The sequence below is a fragment of the Frieseomelitta varia genome, unplaced genomic scaffold, assembly GCF_011392965.1.
Source record: "Frieseomelitta varia isolate USP_RPSP 00005682 unplaced genomic scaffold, Fvar_1.2 scaffold_791, whole genome shotgun sequence".
Lineage (NCBI taxonomy): Eukaryota > Metazoa > Arthropoda > Insecta > Hymenoptera > Apidae > Frieseomelitta > Frieseomelitta varia.
Window position 1 is genome coordinate 106,212 of NW_025110580.1, and position 25,144 is coordinate 131,355.

The following is a 25,144-nucleotide window of genomic DNA, read 5'->3' on the forward strand; positions in this document are numbered from 1 at the left end:
AATTGCCAGCGAACGGACAATTTTATTTTGATCAGTCGAGCGCGAGCTTCTCTCTTTAAATGGTTGAAAACCGAGCGATGAAATTATCAGGTTTTTAGAACGTTTCAAGTCGCCGGTAATCGACGTTTTCGCAAACTTTCCAAAGTGTTTTACGCGTTTTAACCAACAGGTTACTCGACCGTGAAGCTCCTTGTCATACGTACTTACGAAATTTGTTCGAAAAGGAAAATTTTTTAACTATAATTTGACAATTGCACGTGTTAATTGTGTTGGTATAATTTGAGATGATTACCGCGAAAAAAAGTTTTCGATAATACTGAAAATAGTTGACAAATACACGTAGTAGAATTAGGATTGACGTTCGCATTTTTAGGAAATACGTCACCGACGCGACGAGTCAAGCCGTGGGGTTGGAAGCAAGAGCGACTTGTTTGGTCGTGAGGACGTTACCGAGGGTTAAAATTATGGAGAATGGGGCTCCCCGAGTAGATCTCAAGTGGGAGATTTATACGAGCGAGCGATACAGGTTTCATTGTCATGTTATACATCAGACTTGCATCACACGACTGAAACTTTTCTTTACACGAAACTTCTCTTCGACTTTCTCGCTTTGTCTGATCGATCTTCGATTTTTCCATCAACCGTCCGAAGATACGAAAAATCTAAAAGATCTCGCGTAGTAAATCACGCAATTAGTTGAACGACGTTGCGTATCGCAACGTAACACGTTGATTTAACCAAGTTACGAGACTTTGGACGTGTCGCGAAAGTCACGCGTCGAGGCAGGAGTCTAACCGTGGCGCCAGGGGACCAAGAGAAATATTAAACAGTCTTGTTTTCTCGTAAATCAGTTAGAAATTCCCCTCGGATAAGGGGACACTGAGGGTAGAGACTTGGAGAGGTGGTCGCCAACCCCTCTGGATCTCTAATGACACCTCCTTCCCCGCACTTTCATAGCCGCAATTCATTCTTCAGTTGATATTCCCTGAAAATATTCGACTCTTTAGAATTATCGGTAAAACACAGTTTTCCCAATTTACACACAATTTCTCTTTTCTTGACAATGTGTAATAATCCTGTTACGTTACCTGTATTTTCGACGTCAATGCACGACAATTGTCATTTAAAAATTGATCATTTAAACCCTCGTTTCGCATTGAATCGATAAGGTGATTAATAATCCATGGAAAGTGGTACCTGTTCCACGGTCCGTATTGTTTTAACTTGTATTTTGTTCTGAAATTTTTTGATGATATAGCTCAGAGTGACGTCGTTAACTATCGTTCTCCTCTGTCATGCAAATACACCCTTAGCTCCACGAACATAGGCTCTACACTCGTAGGCTCTACGAACCTCAGCTTGATGCTACGTTTAAGACCGTGACTAATGTTTCGATGCTTGGATCAGGTATTCACAGTGAAGATTTCGTTCGTCGTCTATTCTGCGTTTCGTGGGATTCGTTGGGACGCGCGGTGGAGGAGGGATGGATTTACGGTGGGAAAGGGAAGAATTGGATGGAGAACGAGTGACGAGTGACGAGTGACGAGATGACGATCAATCTCTTTTAGAGGCTTCGTCGAAGTTTCGTCGAGGATTAGACGGTTCGTCGAAGCAACGGGGATGGATTTACGCCATTTCGAACAGAAGAACTCCTCTCTGAGGAGGAGGATCTTGGCCGTGGGAGAAGAAAACCACGGCTCGTTAATTTGTCATTCGTAGGATTCTCTAGAGCGTTTCGCGCGCCGTAGATGTCAACTCTTTCGTTTTTCTTCGCCGACGAGTTACAATGCGAATAAAGCTAACGCTATACCGCGAGAAGGGGGAGTAGTTGGACCCTTCTATTGTATCCTTATTTCAAACCGAAAATTACGCATTCCCCGAGAAAAACACGGTACACGAACTAGGGAGATTATTTTCATGCTGGCTAATTAGGTCCTGTGGCCCTGATCGTTCTAATGGCTGGAATTTGTCTTATTACGCACTTGAAAATGTGCGGGAAGAAAGAACCGGAATGGAAGAAGAGAGAGGGGATCCCCTTGGTATGATACCCCGCTGACATCCGGATGGCGGCCGGAAGAACAAACGTTGAAAAACGGAGCTGGACAGATGCGAGTATTATTTACCCGCTCGTGCATGCGTTCGTCCCGATGTCAGCGCTCGCGGTTTCCATTGTTCGAAGACTTTTATAATTGGAGAGAGACGGTCAGCCGCATTAATGCGTCGACGAAGGGCCGGTCCAGCGAACTTTTCAATGGAATCATAATTACGTGCTGGCTAGATATTACATTTCTCTCTTCCTTTCACTGCGGCGACCGCCGCCCCGCTTCTCTCCTACTCGCCTCTCCTCTCTTTCTGTCTACGCTTCGTTACTGCTCATTTTTATAGTTGGCGTTTCTTTCGATGCTTTTTATCACGACGTTTTTGTTAATTCGATCAGCAATCTCTGTGCGAGCGAACGCTGGAAACGCGAAATACGAAACACGCGAGAGGCGGGAGGGAGGGAGGGTGGGAGGGGGTAGGAGGTAGGGGGTGGGTTCTCTGCCTTTTCACAAGAGATTCGCGAAAATCCTTTGTGCGAGTGAAATTTACATAATGAAAAAATTCCGCAGATGATAAATCTCCGGTGCGTTATTATGAAAAAACACACGCGATACGCCATAGGAGAAATGACGTCGCAGTTCGTGAAGTAAATGGGCCATGTTAATCGCAACCCGCCACGAAACAAGTTCGACGATGAAATAATGTATTTTGCAGTTTCGTCTTCGCGGTCGGAAATCGAAATGAATGCAGGACCGAGCGCGCGGACTGTCTGCGAAATTTGTAGAGAAAATACGGTCTTTTCTGTTGGCCGGCTGACATTAGCGGAAATAAACCATTATGAAAATGTTCCGTAAATAGAAGCATGACCAAACGTGCTGCGGTTTTGGGGTCTCCACCTTTTGCCGTAGTCGGTTTCGACTTTCAAGAGGGTGGTGGCTCGACTGGGAGGGATTATAGAGCTTTGCCAGGATATCAATTATAACCAGAAACAGTTATTCTGTGCACCGAAACCCTTTTCCGCCCCTTTTCTACCCTTTCCTCCCTTGCACCGTTCCGACCATTCCTAATCCTCTGTAAATTATATTATTTTCACTGTTTGTTTACCGGTCTCCCTATTCTGTTCCCTTCTGCGCAGGATTTGCGGCGACTTTCCGGCTTTTGCCGCCCGTCTCACCCTCGCCTTTCGGGACTTCGTATTAAAATCATTACTCCGAATGCCGTTTACCATAACGAGTTACCGTGCTAGGCAGCCACTAGACAAACGTTACCGGGCGGAAATCGATCGAACGTCAGTTGGTCGACCAACCGAAGAAAGAGAAGAAGTAGAAAGAAAAGGAGATGTACCAACCGTACATTGGCCCAGCCGCGTTAATTGCTCCACTACCATGGATAATTCTATTCGCGCACGTGAACAAGCCCTATTCTCCTTTGGCCGTGGGATATTATGCAAATACTCGTGCACTCCGTTGAAAATTATGTATACCGTTACGCTCGTGCTAACGACATTGTTCAGCGTCGCGTCAAAATCTCCGTGTTGGCCGAAAAACCTTACGACACGTACAATTTTTTTCCACGTTACACCCTTTAACGCCCTTATTTCCCCCGGTGCCGTGTTCCCGGACACGAGCGACGGTGGCCCTATTATGCAAATGTACGAGGTGAAACGGCCTGGACCTAGCTATGATCGTTCGGAGACAACCCCCGCGCGCTCCTGCGGGTATAGTTTGTACCGTGAACCGGTGGGAAGTGGGGGGTGGGGGCGGGAGAGAGGGGAGGGGGAGGGGGAGGGCGGTTGAACACAGAACTCTCCCGCCAGAGAGGGAAACAGGATGCATCTCCGATACGCGCCTGCCTCGCTTGTATATATATATATACACACACGTGCCTGCATTCGTGCGTGCTCTCTTAAACGTCGTGGGAATTGCATTCGTCTAAACACGCGTTGGTTTAACCGGCCCTCTAAGACGAAACATCGAAACGCAGAACCAATATGTTAACAATGGTTTACGAGCAGATGGAATCGTCGATCCCCAAGGTTGGGCCGTGTAGGTGAGGTCTTCCGTTATCGATGTACGAAATGTACATTTGCACTTATGATCGTACGTACACGCATGTACCGTGCAACACGCAAACCGAATGTCTATGCATTCCACCAAGATCGGCCGGGACACTAAGAGAGATTGGAAGAGTGAGCGAGAGGGATAGTCGCATGTGCGAGTGAGAATTCGCCGCTAACCAGTCGGTGGAGGAACGGTGGGAGTGTTGTTGGGGTGATAGCGGACGGGGGTGGGTGTTTACTTTTGGTGTTGGGCAAGTAGCGCCCGGCATGCATGGTTCCCTCTGATAGCAAACACTGAGTATCGATCAGTATGACTCTGGTAAACAACTATTGTAGAGTAGTATAGTATAGAACGGGTTTTGTCCCCTTCGACCCCCTGCCGCTCCTCGCTCTCCCATTCCCTGGTACCGCTGGACACCCCTTCGCTCCTCGCAACCCCTTCGTTCTGTGTGCCAACCCTGCGTCCACCCATACCCATCCTCAACAACTCCGTCGTGTACTCGCGATATGCCTGCTTACGTGTCGGGCAGGGCCGTCCTAAACGAAGATTCTTTCCAGCGAACCAAGAACCACGTACAATTTGTCGTTTTTCTCCTTTCTCCCACCATCTTGGCGTTGGCGGGAAACGGTTTGTTTGTTACTATTTGTTGCATCGTTTGTTAACAATCGTTGTCGCGCTGTCGTTTACAGTCGATCGTAGAGAATGTGACGTTATTCGAAAATTCGCGTTTGTTCCACGCGCAGCGAAACAGCGGTAGACGCCACGATGTAAGTAGATTCGGACGTTCATGGTCAGACACCGCGCCGCTTGGTAATACACGTAACAGATACAGTAGCGAGAAACGGGGTTAAATCACACTCGATACAGAAAGACCGTAAGAGATGATTGCTCTTACTTTTGCAGATTGTACTCTGTTCTCATATCGAAGAAAACAAAAAGATAGCTGCCGTGAAGTTTGAGAAAAATTAGTAGTAAGATTGGATATAAGTACGTCCCTGAAGCGGATGCTAATCATCTTGGCGAAGGGTGTCTGAAATTGTCGCCCCATCGCGCAATCCCCAAGCTCGACAACCCCTGCGACTCACCCTAACGGCTCGCTTAACCAAACAACCTTGATAAATTATGCAAAAATCAACAACACTACGACATGCAGCTCCCACGCAACCTGGATAGATCGGAGAATGGAACGGCACGATTCTTCCACCACGTTGAAGGCCATTGAAAACTTTCTTTTTTGTGCTTGACCAGAAAATTACCCCGGCAACAATGATAACCACAGGCCATAATCTTCTTAGAACACGCTCGTATTCGACTACGAACGAGGAAAGTTGGCGTATGCCTTAATCTCTTCTTCCCCGGTTTCTTTTCCCATCTAGCAGCTCAATTTCGATAAACAAATTATTCCATCGCATTCACCGCTGATGGAATAATACCGCGTTCGTTTTTTCAACGTTGTTTTACGATTAATAAATGCATAGCAATTAAAGCGCAATAATTCGATGGAATTTATTGCGGCCGATATAATTTTATCAGAAATTTTCACCGAATGTAGTTTTATTACTGGGCGAATGAACCACATTAACCGTTTATGCCGCTGTGCATCGACGTGAACGATGTGTGACCCGTGAAATCCGCGAGCCAATAAATGAATATAGCCCACGCGTGAGAATAAAATCCGTCGCTAAACTGTGCAACAGGTGTTAGAGGTTATTGACAATCTTTTCATCAGAATGACGGTGTTTGTGCGATATTTCGCCGAATATCGGGGGCTTTTAAGCGATAACGATGTCCCTTTGCATCGGCTCCTGTTTTGTCGCATTTTCCGGATATTACTTTTCCGATGGGCATTGTTTTCCTACCGATTAACGATTGATCCCTCCTCTTATTTATTACACGGTTAAACGCGGATCCCTCGCGTTTCGCCGAGGCTGCAATTATTATCGACAGCGCCGAAGATGATACGAGCGCGAGCTCGAAGATTCTCGCGCGATAATTTTCAATTACGGAGGTCGATATAACGTCGAGTGGCGGAAAGATTTGTCTGAAACAAAAATCGTGTTCTGATATATCTGGCAGCTATGTGCGCGCACGCTTTTGCTTTTCGCTTTTGCTCCCTCTGTGTCCGTTTCCCCCGGCATCTCTCCTCTTTCTCCACCGCCATTGAAGGTTCTTATCAATACGGTAACTATGTGTACTCGGCATTGTGCGGGTGGTTTGGTTCCGTGTTCGAGAAACAAGACGAACAACAACAACAAACAACAACAAACTAGCCAATGCAAAGTCCCTCCCCCTCCTCTCTCTCTCTGTCTCTCTCTCTCTCTCTCTCTCTCTCTCTCCGCGTTTCCTTTCCGCGACCTGTTTTCCCTACATTGTCCTCACCCCCATCATTCGCTATCGTCCCGATTATAACCATGACAGTTTCAATCTTGCATACCATACGCTCCTTTCTTCGATATGTGTCACTGTCTGACACAACTTTCTATCGTAACCTCTAACAGTATGTATCTGCTTACTCTTTCATCCCATCGTGTCCCATCTAAGTTTCTCGTTTACCGTCCGCGCGTTCCCCGTACGACAATTGCAAGCAAGCGAAGATTATTAAAATGTCAAAGGGAGATCTCCTCCGCAGCAACGAGTTATAAATAAAGAAAAAAAGCAGCCGGGTGTATTTAGATGAAAGTAAGCGGAATTCGTGAAATTTGCAGCGAGACGCGCGTGTCGGTTTTGAATAACACGAATCGTTTTGATTATCCAAGACTACGTTGCACACGGGGCTGATAAATTGCCCTACGGTGTGATGAATGCATTGGAATGGCTCGTCAGCTTTAGTGCGGTCTTAGGACTAGGCCGAATCGATAACAATAACTACATCGAGCCGCGTCAACTGCTGCGCGCCTCTGTCTTAACGAACGCGACGTCTGTCGCGCGTAAAGCGGCATAGATCGGCATCTACACATCTTGCGAATGATATCGCGAAAACCTACACGTGCCACGTTTATCTGATTATCTAATTGCCGGTATCTCGACAGCGTTGCCGCGACGCAAGAGAGCGAGACAAGAGCTTCTCGATCGCGACGCGATACCAGGCTTCTTCAAATTTTTTGCGTAGAAGCGATGCCTGGCGGTACGTTTAAATCGAAAGCGTATTTACAAAGGAGGAGCTGGTAAGTGCTTAGCGGAATATCCAAGAAGACGCGGGTGACAACTAGACATAGAAAGCCAGAGAGAGAGAGAGAGAGAGAGAAGAAGAAGAAGAAGAAGAGAAACTAGACACGACAGAGAAAAGAACGACAGATACCAAGGCAGAAGGAACTACGTACAAGTAGCGAGGCTTCGCGGACGAAGCGTGTCTGATAGAAACGGGGCTATAACGTGGGACGAGGAACGACGTACGCAGAGATAGAAAGAGGAACGAAGAGGTAACGAAACGACAAGGGAGGGATGGAGACAGAGGGAGGCCGAGTGAGTGCGCCGACTCAGTAGCCGCGTGTTCGGTGCGGCCGTAGGGTTTCGCGGCCAAGCGGTGCCGAGCGTCGCACAGTCGCGACGGCAGCCACCGGCGCGCGGTACCCCTTTTTCTTTAAACCACACTCTCAATTCCGCACGGTTCAGCGCACGTTTCCTGCGTCGACGACGACGACGACGACGACGACGACGACGACGAGGATAAAGACCGGAGACGTGGACGAACACACGACGCTGGTCAGCTCCGATCGCGAGAGAGGGCGCCTTTCGTCGTTACCACCACCACCACCACCACCAACCACCATCAACCACCACTACTACTATTACTACTATTACTACTACAACTACTACAACTATTACTACTACTACCACTACTACTACTACTACTACTACTACCACTACTGCTACTGCTACTACTGCATCATCACTATAACACCATCACTACCATCATCCACAATCCTCCCTTCAAAAATACCAAGCGGCATTTATACCGAGGATAACACGTATCGTCCTTCCCTTTGGCTCGGCAGATAGACAGATATCATCGTAATCTACTGTTGCCTCGCTGCATTGTCGCGTTCGCGACCTGGCCCACAGAGAGATTAAAAATCGCGACACCGGGAGAAAATCGAGAGGCATCGTTCTTCTCTCCCCAAGGAGAGAGACACGTGGCGCGGCGCACGCGGAGGTGTCTAACGATCAGAACACGAGAGAGAAAGAGAGAGATAGAGAAACGGTGCAACGCGAAGGGAAAGAGAAAGAGAGGAAGATAAATAGATAGATATACAGGAGAGGAATAGATAAATAGATAAATAGGGCTGTGAAGGAAGGGAAAGGAGGGAGAGAGAGAGAGAGAAAGAAACATAGAAAGAAATATACAGAGAGGGAGAGACGTAGAGAGATAGAGAGCGGGAAGGAGAAAGAGAGAAAGAGAAGAGAAAGGGGGGAGGAAGTGGACCCGGGGCGAAAGAAGAGGGGGAGACGGAGAAAGGTAGAGAGGTGGCAAAAGGACAGTGGAACGAGAGGGGGTGGGTGGGAGAAGACGGACAGGAAGGAAAAGTACGAATTGCCAGGACGAAGGCTGTGGAAGATAGAGGAAAAACGGGAAACGGGTCTTGTGTCTTCGTTTCGTTTCTTCGAAAAATAATACTTTCACGAAGAGAAGGACGGAGGAACAAGCGAGAAGAGCCACGAGCGAGACGACGAGGAGGAAGCGGGACATGCTGGAACCACGCTGGAGACCCGTCCAGGTAGAGAGCTTACTTCATCCCTGCAACACTTGTTCCGTCTTCACTGCACTGCTTCTTATAATGACAGCCGATGTCTGATTGACTGCCTGCCTGCCTGCCTGCCTGCCTGTCAATGATCAAATACAATCGTATGATTGCATCTTCGTCGCGCACTCTCTTTTTCTCTCTGTCTCTCTGTCGCTTCCTTTCTCTCTTTTTCTCTGTTTGTTTAAGTCCGTCTCTTTGTCTCATCATTCTCTGCCGCTTGCTTCATTCACCGTTCTTTGCGTTGCTCTTACTCAATGATGATCGCCACGTGCCATCGACGAGTCCCTTTGCACGCTGTCGTTACCAGAGACTGTTGTTCAGTTTTTTTCCAATCATTTGCATCTATCGCTTCCTTCGCTCGTTGGTGTGCGTGCCGCTTTTGTTTCACCCCGTTCCCTCCCCTCTTTGTCCCTTGTTTCGAATTGTTTCGTTCTGTCACGGCAGGATTTAGCGTCTCCGCGGAGATAGGTTGCACCGATCGTACGTACGTAACGCGTGTGTCTATATATCTAGAGAATATAAACACGAACGAACAGTTCGAAGATTTAAAAAAAGACTAAAAAGGTGATTTTAGTTTCGCAAGATCGGTATGGCAGGATATTTATCGGACGCGAGGCATCGCGACGCGATCCGGAATAGAATCGACACTTAGTACGAAAATACTTGAAATAATCGTTGCATGTTTAATGAGGAGCAACGTGATTTTCACTCAGTGGAATTGGGTCGTTACAAAAACAGAGTCGACGGAAATGGGTATTAAACATTTGGCAAAAACGATTGGTTTTGCGAACGCGTTGATTATTTCACCGAACGGCGTGTAACACGCGAACGCGGATCACGCTAATGCGCATTTGTGGCGGGGTTCTAGTATTTCGAACAAACCCAAGTTTAGACTTATCGCACTTGGTTGACTGGCGGCTGGACGTGCCTCGTTATAATATAGATAAATAGCCCTTTGCTTTGGGGTTTTCTGATTGATCCTACGTTGAGCGAACCGGACGATATTCGTGGAAATGACACTTTAACGATCCTGACAAGACAAATAGGTGCACCGGACAAGCAGAATGGCTGGCCGAATAAATCTCGCTACACAGTTCCAAGATTAACTACGCTCGAGTAACTAAATGCGTACCTGCCTTAGTACTGAAATCTTTCCGGCAAAACGAATTTTTCCTAAAAATAATCTTGGCAGTAACGGAGCCTTGCTTTGACGCTGTCTGGAAATTTGAAAGATATAATACGCCCGAGATATGAATCATTGTGTGTTATTGGCTCGATTATTTCAACGACACGCGCTATCTGCAACCTATTTCGCGTTGTGTATAGCGCTCGATGTCGTTTCATTTCGATCGCAATTTCTCTCGTGGTTTTTAACGCGAAACGCACGACACGGAATAGAGAAGAAAAGAAAAGAGGAAACAAAGAAGAGAGCGAGAAGTATCTTTGTACGCCACCGAATGTTCGCACCGACTGTTTTAAAATTACACAGTAGTGGGAAGATCATCGATTAATCGTAACGTCACGATCCACCACCCTTTGAATTTATCCGATATATCCGACGAAACATGCGAGATGGCAGCTTGCTCGGTATATTCGTTTGGTAATGGCAGTTACGCTTCAATCGAAGGAGGCTTCGTGTTACCTGGGAATAGAGGTGATTTTTCTCAGAAGGATATAGTCAATGGGAGTAGACGAAGCTATGGGAGGATGATGGTGTACGGGTGGTATAGGTATGAGACTGCAGAAGTCCCGGGGTGTAGTAGGTGGAACAACGCAGAGACGGAGGCGGTCCTACCCTACTTGGGGGCGTTAAAGAAGTAGGTGGGGTTGGCCACCCCCGCGCGTCAACCCTTGCACCCCGCGTCTCCGAAACCCCTGTGGATCGCCCGGTTCCCTTCGATCCCATATTCGCCAATCAACCAACCCACCCTGCTTCTCCTATCCTCTCTCCTTTTTCCGTTTTCTAGTGGTTCCTCCAAGGTTGCCGTTGCTCCGTGCAGCCATCTGCTTCTGGTCCTTTTGCTTGACCAAAGATTTCGTCAAAATTCAAAGGCCACTGCTCACTGACAGCCGTGTTAAAACAGATCGCTCTCTCTCTCTCTCTCTCTCTCTGTCTGTCCGACTGACGATCGTTCAGAAAAGGCTGGCTCGTTATCCGCGTGACGGAGTGACGACAACGATGACTACGACGACGACGACGGATCATCGATTCAAGAAGTGTTGGAAATTCTGATAAAACTCCCTGTGTTCCCTGTTGCGATTTGTTGGATGATCGCGTGGTCCCCGTCGGTGTACCGATCGATTCGTACGTGTTATTATTTCCAAGTGTCTGGTGCGTGGTATCGTTGGCCCATCATCTACGATCGAGCTGGGCATTACCTGGCAACAATTCCTGGCAACAATTCTCTGTCACGCCTTCCTCGTTGCTCGTACGAAGGTCCAGATCGGGCGAAAAGGGTGTTGCTTGTCAATCGCGGTGTATATTTCGCATCATCCCCGCCACGGTCCCTGATGTGCTCGCCCATCTTCTCACCTCTTCCACTGCTTCAGACGTAGAGCCCCCAGAGTCTGAGTGTGCACACACGTGCGTTTCACGCATACACACGCAACCGGGAACCAGCGGGCGTGTATGCAGTCGCATAGGATGAAGATACATACGGTACAGAGTGTACCAACACACAGTTGTGCCACTATAACCCCCGTTTTCGCGCTTGCTTGGCACGGCACAGCATCCCTCTTTGGCTACTTCCGGCCAGACCAAGCTCCGCCCACTTTTATATTAATCACGTCTTGGTTCGCTCCTGGCTTCTATTCTCCATCTTTCTTCCCCAGTGAGCGATTTCCTACTGTGGACGCCTGGGAACCACACCTTTGCTCGTTGGTTTATTCATGTTCCAGGTTTGCGACGCGAGTCCTCATGTATATATATATATATATATATATATATATTTAATTTTTTTCCCCCCTCTTGCACTTGCTTGTCGCTACGGTGAAGAATACACCATCGCGCGATGCTTTCTCGACACGTTCACGATGACGTACGGTGCACCATTATCCGTAGGTTCGATGCTGTCGAGCCCGATCTGCAAACGTAGAGTTGCAAAGTTGCAAGTGAGCTGACCAGCTGTACGTTCGACGTTGTCGATCGGTTCAGACACTCTTACGACAGTAACGAATCAATCGGTAACGCGTTTGATAACGTTTACAAAAGAGGTATGGATCCGGATGTATCCTTCGGCGTCTCGCTAAGCGTAAATTCCCCGGTAGTTTATAACGCGTCGCTTCGGCATCGGCGAAGGGGAGTCGTAGTGCGATATTTCACCAATCGTCCTCGTCGTGTCCTCGACGGCTCGAGAGGAGTTGAAAAAAAAAAGGAAGAAAAAAGGAGAGAAAGGAGAGTAAAAAGAGTGATTCTCGCGCGCCGTGTAGTTGACTGCGACATTCGTGCGTTCTGAACACGGTGCGCCAGAGTAATGAATAATAACCAGTTATTATTGCCAGGTCGAGCAATAAACACGCAGCTCACAAACACACCACCCCCTCGCCGCAATAAGGGTTGTCACGCATAGGTACGACATTTGTTTCCAGCGTGTCGAGTGTGCACGTTACGAGCACCACCTTTCTACAGATATTGGTTCCATTGTTACACACAGTTGTGTATCGTGACTGCTTCTCTGCCACTTTCGCGATCTACCGATCCTCGTGCCGCCTATCATCCGTCACAGCCACTTCAACGCCACTCCGCATTGTCCTCGTCGATTCTTCAATTCGACGCGACCGCTCGTTTTCGTTGTTTTCCTTTCGTTTTTCATTCCACGCGACGCGCGCGACCCTGCGAATCGTCACGAAGACACTAGCGTCTTCATCGCGTCGCCGCGAATTTACAATTGCAATCCTAAAACTGCGTTCCAAGTACATCCCCCCCCCCCCCAATGATAATCGAGCTCGAGTTTGACAGAGGTCCGGAGAATTTATTTTAACAACGGCAACTGGCAAAGGCAGAAAGAGTGAAGTGTTTGTTATCAGTCGTTTAACGACATGGCCATCGATCGACACAGGTATCGATCGCGTTAAAAAGCGGAACGTGTCACTCGTCGGAAAACACAACGATTCGGCGAGAAAGGGACATCAGGGCGTACAATTGCCGAGTTGATCGATCGGTTGATCGCGTACGCGTTAAGACGGCGCGCGCAAATTGTTTCGGGACGGATGGAGTTGCAACGCGGACGCGAGACCGGTGTGTATCGACGCAACCGATATCGACGCGAGGCATTCGAATTCCTAGAGGTTGGTTCATTTTGTCGCGATAATACGCATTCCATGTCATTCCGATAGCGCGTGTACGGCAATGCATCATCGCCCCCGCGACGGGTATTTGTCAATAGAAACAGGCATCGACGCCGCAACTGCGGCAAGTATACGTCAATATACATAACGACCGCCTGTTGACTTGTTACGTTGTCGAGTACCGCCGATGATTCGATGATTTGCCGATCCATGACTGCTCCGTGTCAAATATGCCCCCACGGCTGTTCTCGTAGGCGCGTTAACACGGGAACGCCGGCGGCCGTTCATTTGCGATCGGCGCACTAACGCGCGTCGTTACATTAAATTATCATCCAGCGATTGTGATGTACCGACGGTTTGCACGGCGACTCGTTATAACAAGATCATGGCGTCGCCTCGACGACAATTTCCCAGATATCCCGCTGCATCATGAATAATATCGCGATAAGGCTATCAAATCGAATATGTTTGGATCCGCTCCGACGTTAACTGGGTAATTCGGGTCGAAGGGTGACGTTGACATTGCCTAATGTGGAAACCCTCTTTTTAGACTGGCACTGGCAACCAGCGCGTGTTCGCCGGCGCGCATTTGTATATTTTTTTCACATCGTTGGTTCCTTTCTCGAGAAATGAGGAAAGATAATAAGACGTATTTTTAGAAAACGTTGAAATTTGGAAACGACGATCGAGCGATCTGAAGAATTGCATTTGCATTACTCGTAGTTGATCGTTCGCGAAGCGATTTCGCAAAATTGTTACTCTCTCTCTTTCCCTCTCCTCCCTTTTTTTCCGACTTTTTGCTAATGCCGCGCAGGGAGTCGCATAGTTTCTTTTCGTAAAAAGAGAGAGAAGAGCTTTCTCCATCGACGTCATTGTGCAGGAGGACGAAAGTACCAGAATCGCAGCGTACAAAGAGCGTTTCACGTTCCCTATGGGACACCGAAGAGGATGGATTCGCGGGGGATGGGCTCAAAAAAAAAGCCGATCATTATCCACTCGTTCTGCATTGGTCGCGTTACCCGATGCAACCTCGTTTGCAGCCGACTCTCCTCTCTCTCTCTCTCTCTCTCTCTCTCTCTCTCTTCCACTATAATAGAGATTCTGTACGATGCACGTTGGACATTGAGAGCGACCGCCGTATTAAAACCCATTCGTGTTTGAGCTCGTGATCCCATCGCGTATCAATTATTACGCAGATTTGTACACAAAGGGGGACGGCCGATGCGCTGCCCAGATATAAACCGCAATAATCGTCTGCATCTACTGTCTTGCAATTCGAATCACTCTCTCTCGACAATCGTGACGTTTCGTCGTCACTGGCCGAATAACTATACCCGAGAGAACACGAAAGATCAAGTGCGACAAAAATCTTCCTACGAAAAGTGAAATTAATGACACGCGTGGAACGCGTTCGACGATGAAAAATCGTACGACAGAACGTTGTTTCAACGCGCAGTGTTCGAGACTCGATGAGAACAGAATCTAGTCGCGTGAGTCAGCGTGCCGACGGCGCATGGAAACGGAAAGTATTTCCACCGACTTGAATTCGCTTCGTGCGACTGCATCGTAACAAAATTAAAATACAAGGTGTGGTAGCTGTTGGCGATAACTTTCGAACCGCTGGTAGATTGAAGTGTGAACGGACGAATACCAAGTGTGAATGATGCAACGCGACACCGCAGGTCTATGCAAAAATCTACGCGTCGCACGCGTCTGGCCGCGAGAGAACGTTGGCAATTGTACGCAAAGTATAATTTGTTTCTTCAAGAGCGAATATTGCGCGGTGTGCGCGCCAACTAGGAGGGTGGAAGTGGGAGGGAGGGGGAGGGAAGGGGAACTTGGTGATCTTGTCGCGGCAGTGAAAAGAGTCGATCACGAGCAGACTATGCCACGTTGGTCACGATGTATCTCGGCGCAACAACGCCGGTGACATAATAGAGCGACATCGCGATCCGTAGTGAACTGCGAGCGACGGCATATCAAAATGTAGATCGGTCTTGTTTGAATTCGCGGTTCTATCATGAATCAATTACCGCGCGGATTCGTACACAGCGACGATCACGACGAAAGCTCGCGGCGTGAAGGATGAGGGACATAAAGAGGGATTCGCAAACAGGCGAAACTCGGTGTGGGTGCGTGAATACGCGCGTGCACGCTGGTGGGTGTTTTCACCTGCGTTGCCGATGCACATGCAAACCAGTTACCCAGAGGCTCTACTCGAGTGTTGGGTATCATCGTTTCTGCACGAATGCTTCTCTATCGCCGTGCATCGATTGCTTCTCATTTTTTCTTTCTTTCCTCGCCTCCCTTCTTTTTTTACTCCAGTATTTTCCTGGAGCGCGATAATCATTCCATCCAACTTTGCCTATTCGAGGAAACGACGTAAGTTGGTCGGCCGTCGTGTTTAAAGAACGAATATTCCACGCTGGTTAAATCATCTTTATTCCTCGCGAAGTGAACGAGTTCTTCTAAAAAAAAAAAAAAAAAGAGAGAGAGAAAAAAGAACGTCGTCCCACTGATGGCGCCAGAAGAGGTTTTAAGTGCGTATTCTGTATCGGTTACAGCGAACCGGTTCTCACGAGAGAGTTTCTTTTTTTTCTTTTCCTTTTCGATTGGGTCGCGAGTCTACGTCTACACCGTAAAAAAATGTAGAACTTAGCTTTGAGAAACGAGTTTCTCGCGTGGCACATCCAATAAGTAACCGGGAGGAGTGGAAGGGGGAGGAAAAATCGTCGAAATTCTTTTTTTCGCAGTTTCGAGAGAGATACGCCCAGGCCGATTGTAACGTAGAAACGCTTTGAATCTATCCCGTAATGTATAGGCTGTCAGGACTGCGAAATGGTTACGCAACACATCCACACGAGTACCCAAATCTAATTTAAACGAGTCAAAGCTAACGAAGAGTTGTTTTCGCGTGGAAGTGTATTTATAACGGCAGACTCATTTTGAACCCGGTCGTGTCAACTCTTTCTTCCTCGAATCATCTCTCCCTTTGATGATCCGGCCGGCCGTTTTAGAACGTAACTATTCGCACCATTCGCGAAACGATTCGCGCACGACGGATTCCCAGAATCTTTCATCTTCGCGGTGGCAGTGAGGCTACCTCGGCGACAGAGGGAAAACAATTAACGCGGCCGAATGCGTTTCCTCTTTTCTCGCATCGACAAACAACGATACATACGTGTGTACCCACGAGGCGGTGGAATTGTGTCACCGAGCCAGACGAGCGGCGATATCATTTCCAAGCGCGCTGATAAGCATACATTCAGCACAGGAATAAATAACTACCAGCGTTCTGAAAAAATTATTGCAACCTAAACTGCCTTATCTATCTACCTCGTTCTCGATTGGTTGTCGTGGATAATCACAGCGTATCACTGTTTACGACGTTGCCGCCAGAAACGGATAAAGAACCACCTCGATGCTGTCTCGTTTTACGTTTTTCTGACAAATCGGCTTGTCACTCTCTTCGCTCCTTTGGCTTCGTGGGCCAAATTCTCCATGCAGTTGGGCTCGCTCGGGCAACCAGTGGTATTATACACTTTTTGCCAAAGCGATTTCTTCGGTTTCTTCGTCCTTTGCTGAACTTTTTTCCTCGCTCGCGTTGATCGTTTCCCAGCCGTCTCTACTTGGAGAAGGGACAGGTTGTAAAATTCCATTTTCGACGCGTCGGAGGTGGCGGAGTATCGCATCGTGGCGTTGCATTCAATCGAAGAAACATAATTCTTCGCGCGATACCCACGCACTTCACTTTAAATTCCTCGCAGCCAGTGTGGTCTTATCAGTTCGGCGACACCGTCTGCCTGCTGTTGAAAGAGATTGAAGAAGCCTCGAGAAGACAGCGGACGATACTGGCGTTCCAGTTTTCCTTCTGTTCGGATTAAATCGTCGCGTCTGTACGTTGTCGTTGTTGCCTTCTTCCAACCGTTTCCAGCGTCGCTCGTCGCGAGTGTCCTTTCGATCTGAAATTAAATTTTAACGTTGTGCGTGTCGTGCGTGAAGTTGTCGTGATCGAAAAAAAGAGATCGACTCGCGCGAGAAAGTTGCGCAAGGTGGAAAACAGTTGGCTGGATCGAAAGATTCCGAAATATTTTCGCAAAACTGGATTTGCCTGGGCTTCTTATGTTCCACGTTCTGGTATTCACAAGCTCGATCGTGCAACAGCTACAAATGTGTTTCTTCATTGGATGGCGCGAGGGCGGCATAAAAATTCCTAATTTGTGAGCCGAAGGAGCTGAGGAGAAGGTTAGTTCTTTCCAATTGTAATTCTCTAACCATCGCCTTATCAAGAGGCATCGAGACGAGACCGAATAACATATGTAGAATGATGATCCTTCGTCGGAATAATCAGGGCGTAGGGGACGCATTGGCGGAAAAATAATTTCGCGTCGGCGGGATTCGTGGAACGAGATACTCCTTATTCTAGTCTTTGCATCAGCTTCTTATCTGGGGCCACTATTGTTTGTACAATATTGTTTTACCGAAGATAAGTGTTCCATGCGCTCATTATACAACCGAGCGTTTATTTACCTACCTCTCTACGGATTTCACAATCATCGTGAAACATTTAACAATCGCGTGCAACTTCGCGCTTGCCGTTATTCCCAACTAAAGTCGAAAATAATCTCTCGCCAGCACGTACGTAAACAGTCTCGCGACTCTTATTTTCATTTTCACGCGTGGAATTGTGAAAAACGAAAGGAAAAAAGGAAAAAAGGAAAAAAAAAAGAGAGAAGAAAAGGAAAGAAAAGGAAATGTAATAGTTGTGAATGAACGCGCGTCAAACCTTAACGATACCATCGTTCGCGTTTGATACCATCACGCATTCGAAGAGATGGTCGAAACGTCGGAGCGAGCGATCGTCGGAGGGAGTGCGACAAAGTCGAAGATGGAAGAGCGTCGAAGGACAGCTCGTTTCCATGCAACCCGGTCGTGTCAAGCGGAGGGACACGATCGTGTCAGGAGGAGTACGCGATAGAAAGAGACTGTAGGAAGATGACATAATCCCACTCGCGCAATTTGCGAAACAGATTTACGCGTGGGACGGACTGGAGCGCGCGGGCATTTATGATAATGTGTAGCGCGGTTTACTGGTCGCGACTCTTGACGCTGGTTGCGCTGCGTCTCGTCTCGTCTCGTCTCGTCTCGTCTCGTCTCGTCCCGTCTCGTCGCATGTATACGACGCGAGCACGTATAAATTCGCGTTGACTAGTCGGTCGCGCGCGCGCTCCGACACATTCTCGTGGCACTGTCATCCGTGTGTACACGCGTGTCCGTTGGCGTCGTGTGTATAAGCGTGTACATATATATATATATATAGACGATAGGAGTCGATAGTGTCGAGACACGACACCACGGCTGTGTGTGTGTGTGTGTGTGTGTGTGTGTGTGTGCAGATACGTGGTTGTTCGCTCGCGAATCCTATTTAACGCTGTCCCTGATGCTCCGGCTGACGTACACGAGTACGCAGCCATATGAGCACACGCACGTGCACGTTGCACGATGCACGATGCTCTCCGTGTGTGTCCCTGCCGGCGGGGAAAGAGGGTGGTCGGGATAATCGTGCAAGACGATTGGTAGCTTCCTGTCGGTCACGTGACCGGCCTGCATCGCGGAACGACGGTGCAGCATGGGGCTGCAGAGGATGACATTCGTTGCACTCACCCAGTGCCGTTAAGTAGCTGGATAGGATGCAGCCGCGGATTAATGGTTACGGATGCATCTTGGATGCAATGATTTGTTGGCTTTTATCGCGACGAATCGCCAGAAACGGCACGGGACGACGAGCGTTAGACTTCTCCACCGTGGCCTATCCGACGGGATTAATGATATCTGCTTGTTGGAAGTACCGTGTTATTTACGCTATAAATTCGTCCGGGCCACTCGAACCGCGTATTAAATTATTGAGGATACATTTTAAGAGAATAATTTAGAGCGAGCCTGTGCGTCCTCTTCCGTGCCAATTTTCGGACCCGCGCGACAACCAACGACGCGGCATCCGCGTCGGCATCGTCCGCGAACTAACCGGTATCCGGCCGTCCGATTTATCGGTATTTTTATTCCGACTTTCAGCGAAACGGAATCGCGCTTTTAGCTTTATCATATTTTCGCCGCGCGGCGATCGATCACGGATTCTGCAAGCAGAGCCGCGGCCGCGTTATAGACATCAATTTCCCGACCCCTGTCACGTATCGTTCACGAACGTTTCGTGTGATGCTCGTCAACGTCGATTGCTCCCTGTATCGTATACGGAAACTCGATTCAACCCAGGTACATTCGTATCATCTTGTCCTCTTGGCTGTTGGAACATCAACCAACAGTCCAATGCATATTTCAGTCGCTCTGAAAGTTTCACGCATACGTAATCGCGTTTCGATCCGATCTTATGCAAATAAAGTTTTAAATATGGATGAATTTACCGTGGATGCGGTCTATTCTTGCATCTGGCCCGCTTTTTTTCTCTTTTTTCACTTAACATCAAAATATAATACGCGAGAAGATAAAGTTCAGTTCAGCGTCCTTCAGACGATAAGCGTCACGGTGTCGTGCGATTTTCATCTACATAAAATAATTTGTCTAGTATCTCGGAGATATCGTACCGTAGCGGTATCACGCGGCGAAAAAGAAGTAGAGATTAGCTGCGTCGCTGATGCCCCGCAATATCGTGCCATCTATTTTGTAATAGAAACAACGGAAGAGCCTAATTCCGCGAGGTTGCTCTCGTCCTCCTCGCCATTAGATGTGTAGATACATGTCGGCGCGCATGATGCCATTCCTATCTACCTATACTTACTTACCTAGCTACCTACCTACCTAATTATACCGAGTGGTCCACTCGGAGCGATAAGCGATTTACATACCGAACGACGCGATGGATTTACCGCTCGCCTGTGTACCGCACGTTCGTGTACGCGACTCTCGCGTCGCATCGAAAGACTCTGCTCCATTTTGCCTCCTATTCCGGGAAGTCCGACAAAGAATTCGAGCTCGTTTCGATACCGCTGTACACCGTCTCCTCGGTTTTCTCGCTGCGTCGAGGCTGTTGCGTTCCCGCGGCAAGTAATTAGCGATCGGTAGTGAACGGTATAGAATATGTATAAACGAATGTAGGTGTCGTGTCGTGCCTCGTGACAAAGAGAAAGAGTAAGAGAGAGATAGAGAAAGAGAGAGACAGAGACGAAGAATTCGCGATTGTTTTCATTTCGCGAGAAATCTCGAATCTCCGACGAGAAATGGATCAAACGGATCAATCGTCAAAGGGATCCGCGCGGATCACGCGGTGGAAACGTAAAGGTCGTAAAATTAATTATAATTGGCTTAACAACAACCTTGAAATCGATCTAGCCGTCATAAATATCGCGACGCTGTTGTGAAACGGCAGCGTGAAACTACAGAGACAATTTCCCGGCCGGTATAAATCTTTAAGCGGTACACGACGACTCTGCTTAATAATTGATAAGTAAATAATTCATTCGAGGTGGTGAACACGACCGTGCCAAACGATGAGACAGATTTACTGTTCGTCCCTCTACCAGACGCATTTGCTCTTTGCTCCATTCCTGGCGACTTTGGTATATTTCGCCTCGCGCGGTCACGGAAGTTTCAAGTATACGTAAGTTAAGTATAGTTAGCCAACTGTACTAAGGATTGGTATGTAGCTGGCTCTCATCGGTTCATTTATTTACGCGATCGGGCCACTTAATATCGCGACCGAGCCACGGTGAAGCATTAATTTTACCACCGTTCCACAGTGGAAGAAGCGCGCATCCGGCACGAATTTCAAGAAAATCTAAATTTTTCGTCGACGCGATTTCGCGAAGATCAGTCGAGAAAGAGCGTGTGTGTGTGTGTGTGTGTGTGTGAGAGAGAGAGAAAGCAACACGATTTAACGGCGTTCGCAGTGATTCGAACAGGATTCGCGGTGGTTGAGAAAACTCGCTTGACGCGGGACGACGTTTGATTTTCAAAGACTCGATAATTTCGTTTCGATATTTGTCACTGGCTGGAGATCGCGCCGACCGATTTAATTTTCGCGAGATTAGAATATCGGCTAGTGAACCAATGACAACACAAGATTCTATTTCAAACGGTGGTTATTCTTAGATTCGCGTAAATTTAATTGCGACAGCGGTAGCGACGTATACCTCCAAACATGTATCGTGCTTGAAATATGACTTGGAAGTATAGTGCAACGGCAATTATTTAATTCGGTTAATTATTGCTCTTAGAGCAAGACGTTTCCAAAGATATATCGCTGAAATATCGTTGTCTATAATTGCGCAAAACCCGAAAACCGGGCCGTTGGTAACCTTATCTAGGAATTGCTGCGAAATAATATTGTTTAATTAGTTGCGCGTATTTCGATAGAAAGGGAAAAGGAGGAGCACGTTGAAAAGGAATCTCGAAGTTTTATCATTCCTTCGCGTAGCTTTGTGTTTCTTTCTGTTTCCCTCTATTTTGCGAACAAAAGAACAAAAAAAAAAAAAAGGAAAAAAGGGAAAAAGAAGAAAAGGAAAAAAGGAAAAAGAAACACGAAAAAAAAGGTGGAGAAGAAACGGTAGAGTTGGTAAAGTTAATATTTTTAAAGGAATAATGAATTCAGTAACCCCAGACTGGGAGCACCGCACGTCCCAGCTTTAAATCTTTTCTGTAAATAGATTATGGCGCAAGATAATGAAAAATTTGCCAGCGCCGCGCGCCTAAGTTCAACGCCTCGTTCCTTTGAACTTTCTTTTTCGGCCCCGCGTGCTTTCTTTCCCAAGATTTCACGCCTCGCAAATTTATGCCCCTCACAGTCACCTCCTCCATTTCCCTGTCGTTATTCATACGAGAATCGCTCGGATGTATCGCGTATCTCGCCGGTTCCTATAAATTCTTTCGAGCATTCGAAACATCTTGCGCACTTACGGTATCTATTGTATATATCTAGTTACAAACGGTCGGACACTACTTTTATCAGACACGTACATTTCTCTCTCTCTCTCTCTCTCTCTCTCTCTCTCTCTCTCTCTCTCTCTGTCTCGTACGTACTCGCGAGGAGAATCTCTTCGCGCAGAAATTGAACGTTAAACAGCACGAAATGCAACATTATCGTGCGACTTGTTCTACGTGTACGCGAGCAGTAGATAAGATAACGCTTGCCCGCGGAGAATCACATGATTAAAGCAATCGAGGTATACTTGTCTTCGATCGTCGGTTAGTTAGCAAAGAGAAAATTCAAATATGAATCATCGGGTGTACATAATCGTGCTCTAAATAACTCGTGCAACCGTCGTCTTGCGTGTACGTACACCGGTACGAACGAAAGAACTCTCCGTTGCTCGTGCTCGGTTCTTTCTTGCTCCCTCTCCGCGTTCCGCGTGTTTTCCTTTCATCCACTATCTGCTGCATGCTCGTTATATTGCATTTTTCCTGCTCGAGCTCCGCGCCCATGATTCTGTTCCGTATGGTGAAACGTAAATGCGAAAGGCAGAGAGAAAGAAAGAGAGACAGAGAGAGAGAGAGAGAGAGGAACGTTCCTGCGTCGCGTCGTTGTCGTCGTCACGCGTGTCTCATTAAATTGTGCCGTACGAGGAAACTAATTAGTCAGTGATAAGGTAGGGCTTAATTCGCGGGGAGAGAAACACTGTAAATACCAGGATGCATCTGGACGCGGGGCTGTGAATAAATTTAGGCTTGTACCGCGTTGAGGGAGAGAAGAGTGCGGCGCGTTACACGGCCACACTCTCCCGGCTGGTGGTTCGTCGTTCCCGTTGATAAATTCATGTTTGCCCGTGTTTGAATGTACCATTGATGAGAGGTAGAAATGGTCAACGTTGGCCAAGAAGTTGCTGCTGGCTCGACTCTCTCGCAGACATCAGTATTAATAGTTATGAATCTAGAATAGAACGGGCCGGAGAGCTGTTATGTAGATACGCTATATGGGTAATACGGGCTTGTTGGTTTTATAGTCGATAGCCGATCGAAAGAGTTCGCACGACGTGGCGGCCCATCGACGCCGGTCGAACGTCGCGCAACGAGACGCGAGAAAGGGTGGAACGCGAGGGAACGAGTAGAATTGCCCGGCGAGATAGATAGGGAGACCGACGAAGAAAATCTTCCCGGAAGTTCGCGTACGAGTCGAGCGAAAGTTTACGCGGGACGTGTCGGGAATACCATTAGGGTTAATGATCTTAACGAGGCTGAACGGGCAAGGAACAGAGACGCTACGACGCACGGGGAGTAAACTGATTCCATTGAGGCTCACGTTTATACGTCGTCCCGGTGCAATTAGTAGAATGCAAAAGTTCGTGTATCGAGCCGAGAGACCGCGTCCGCGGATAGAAGAGACGCTTGTACGGTTTATCGCGCGATAAAGTCGAGCACGACTCGTATCCTCCCAGGTTTCCTCGACGGGTAGATAAAACGTTCGGCGATGATCTGGTCGAAGAAGCATCCGGTCGCGAAGTTGGATGCGAGCGTTCTTTCGAAAGTAATCGATCTCGTGAAAAGTGATTCGAGCTAGTACGAAAGGATGAACGTTCGATCGTGCCTGTTTTTTGGTATTAGTCGGCCCGCCTGTGTTCAGCTGCCTATTTATAGAGTCTGCTTAGCGGCTGCGAGTCGGCGAGAACATGGTCGGACAGCCTTCTTCCTCCGACCACCTTAGGCCGCTGTCTTGGTTTCCCCAACTTCTCTCCCGTCTTTCATTGAAATGCGTACGCCGGTAATGGAAACGTTCTCCTATCTCTCTAAGTGGCTGCTACCGCGATAGCGCGGCGCAATTTAATCGAGAGAACCTAGCCGGTCGCACGGTTAGGATAGAAAAGCGCTCGAAGCGACGATAAGCTTGTTCTGTTCCTGTTTTGTTCCTTGGGGTGTCCGGCTGGGAGAACCACTGACTTTTCGCGCAACGTACGCAAACACACACGTTTATCACAATGACAGAGGCTCGTCTTTGACTCTCACGCGGAGTCATTAGTACAGTCATTATATTACACGTAACGAATTACACAAGAAGGAAGGTAGCTTGTACGACGCGGTATGATAGCTATCCGATTATTCGAATGTCGCGAGCGTGACGGTTCGATCTGAATCGGATATATGTACATATACATACGTGATTCGAAAAGGGCGCGTACGGTGAGTGAGAGAGAATAGAGAGTAGTATGTCGTTAGTATTGTTGTTCGTCGATCGAGCCGCGCACGGAGCGTACAGGTTCGAACCTTTGAACGCGGTATGTCGCATCGTTATAAAAAAGTAATAATAAAGAGCACCAAGTATAACGACGGCTAGGATTTTGTACAGGATCGTCGAACCGCGAATATGTGAAGTGGTTCCGGGATACGAATGACTTAGGGGGTAGGGAGAGGTGGAGAGAGATCGAGAGAGAGAGAGAGAGAGAGAGAGAGAGAAACGACGACATGGGAATTGGTGAAGTACGCGAGCGCTTACTAGGCGACCGATTGTAATTATTTTTCCCCGATGACTTTGCCCTCAATGATTGTGCCTCTGCACACGGTGAATTGATGCTGAGAATCCCCTCATCAGCCGCTTCTCTATATGGTTAAAACGACGGGGCAAAGTTAAACGCTACCGGACCGTGTCGGGAAAAGAGTGTTCTTCGCGTGGCGTGCACACGAGCCCTGATGATTGGTCCGCCTGGACAGAAACCTGAGCTAGAAATCATTGGCATCGGGTGCATTCATTCGAGCACCGGCGACAGTCGTCGGGGTGGAAAAAGGGATTTAGGCACGTAGTGTAGATACAGGTACGCAATCGCGTCGTATCGTGTCGCCAGAGAGGATACTCGAGTATGATTATTTTCTATTCCTTATGAAATACCGTTTCCGCGCGACCGCTGCAAGACGGTAACGGAGCATACATCCTCGCGCGACGCACGCTCGTTACACACTCGCTTTTTCTCAGATAATACCGATACGCAATTGGACTCCCTCTTTCCTTTCGTTTCCTAGTCGGGCGAAACTATCTTTCGTCGCCACAAAATCGCGCAAACGATCGTATTATAACGATCG

The 25,144-nt window shown here is 47.8% G+C and overlaps 1 protein-coding gene across 10 annotated transcripts in view; it reads left to right on the plus strand.

Annotated features, from left to right (window-relative positions):
- Positions 1 to 25,144, plus strand: part of LOC122535993 (transcription factor SPT20 homolog) — a 224,753-nt gene that overhangs the window by 23,698 nt on the left and 175,911 nt on the right. For 2 of the 10 annotated variants that reach the window (XM_043667987.1, XM_043667992.1), the window contains exon 1: positions 17,075 to 17,374. The exons of 5 other annotated variants lie outside the window; for them this stretch is intronic. Coding sequence is in view for 2 of the 5 variants with exons in the window: in XM_043667983.1 (XP_043523918.1) it covers positions 8,786 to 8,815 (30 nt within the window). In the remaining 3 variants the exon portion in view is untranslated. Of the gene's footprint in view, positions 1 to 8,500; positions 8,816 to 17,074; positions 17,375 to 25,144 lie in introns of those variants that run through there. 3 more of the 10 variants (XM_043667983.1, XM_043667977.1, XM_043667990.1) reach the window with 3 other exon arrangements.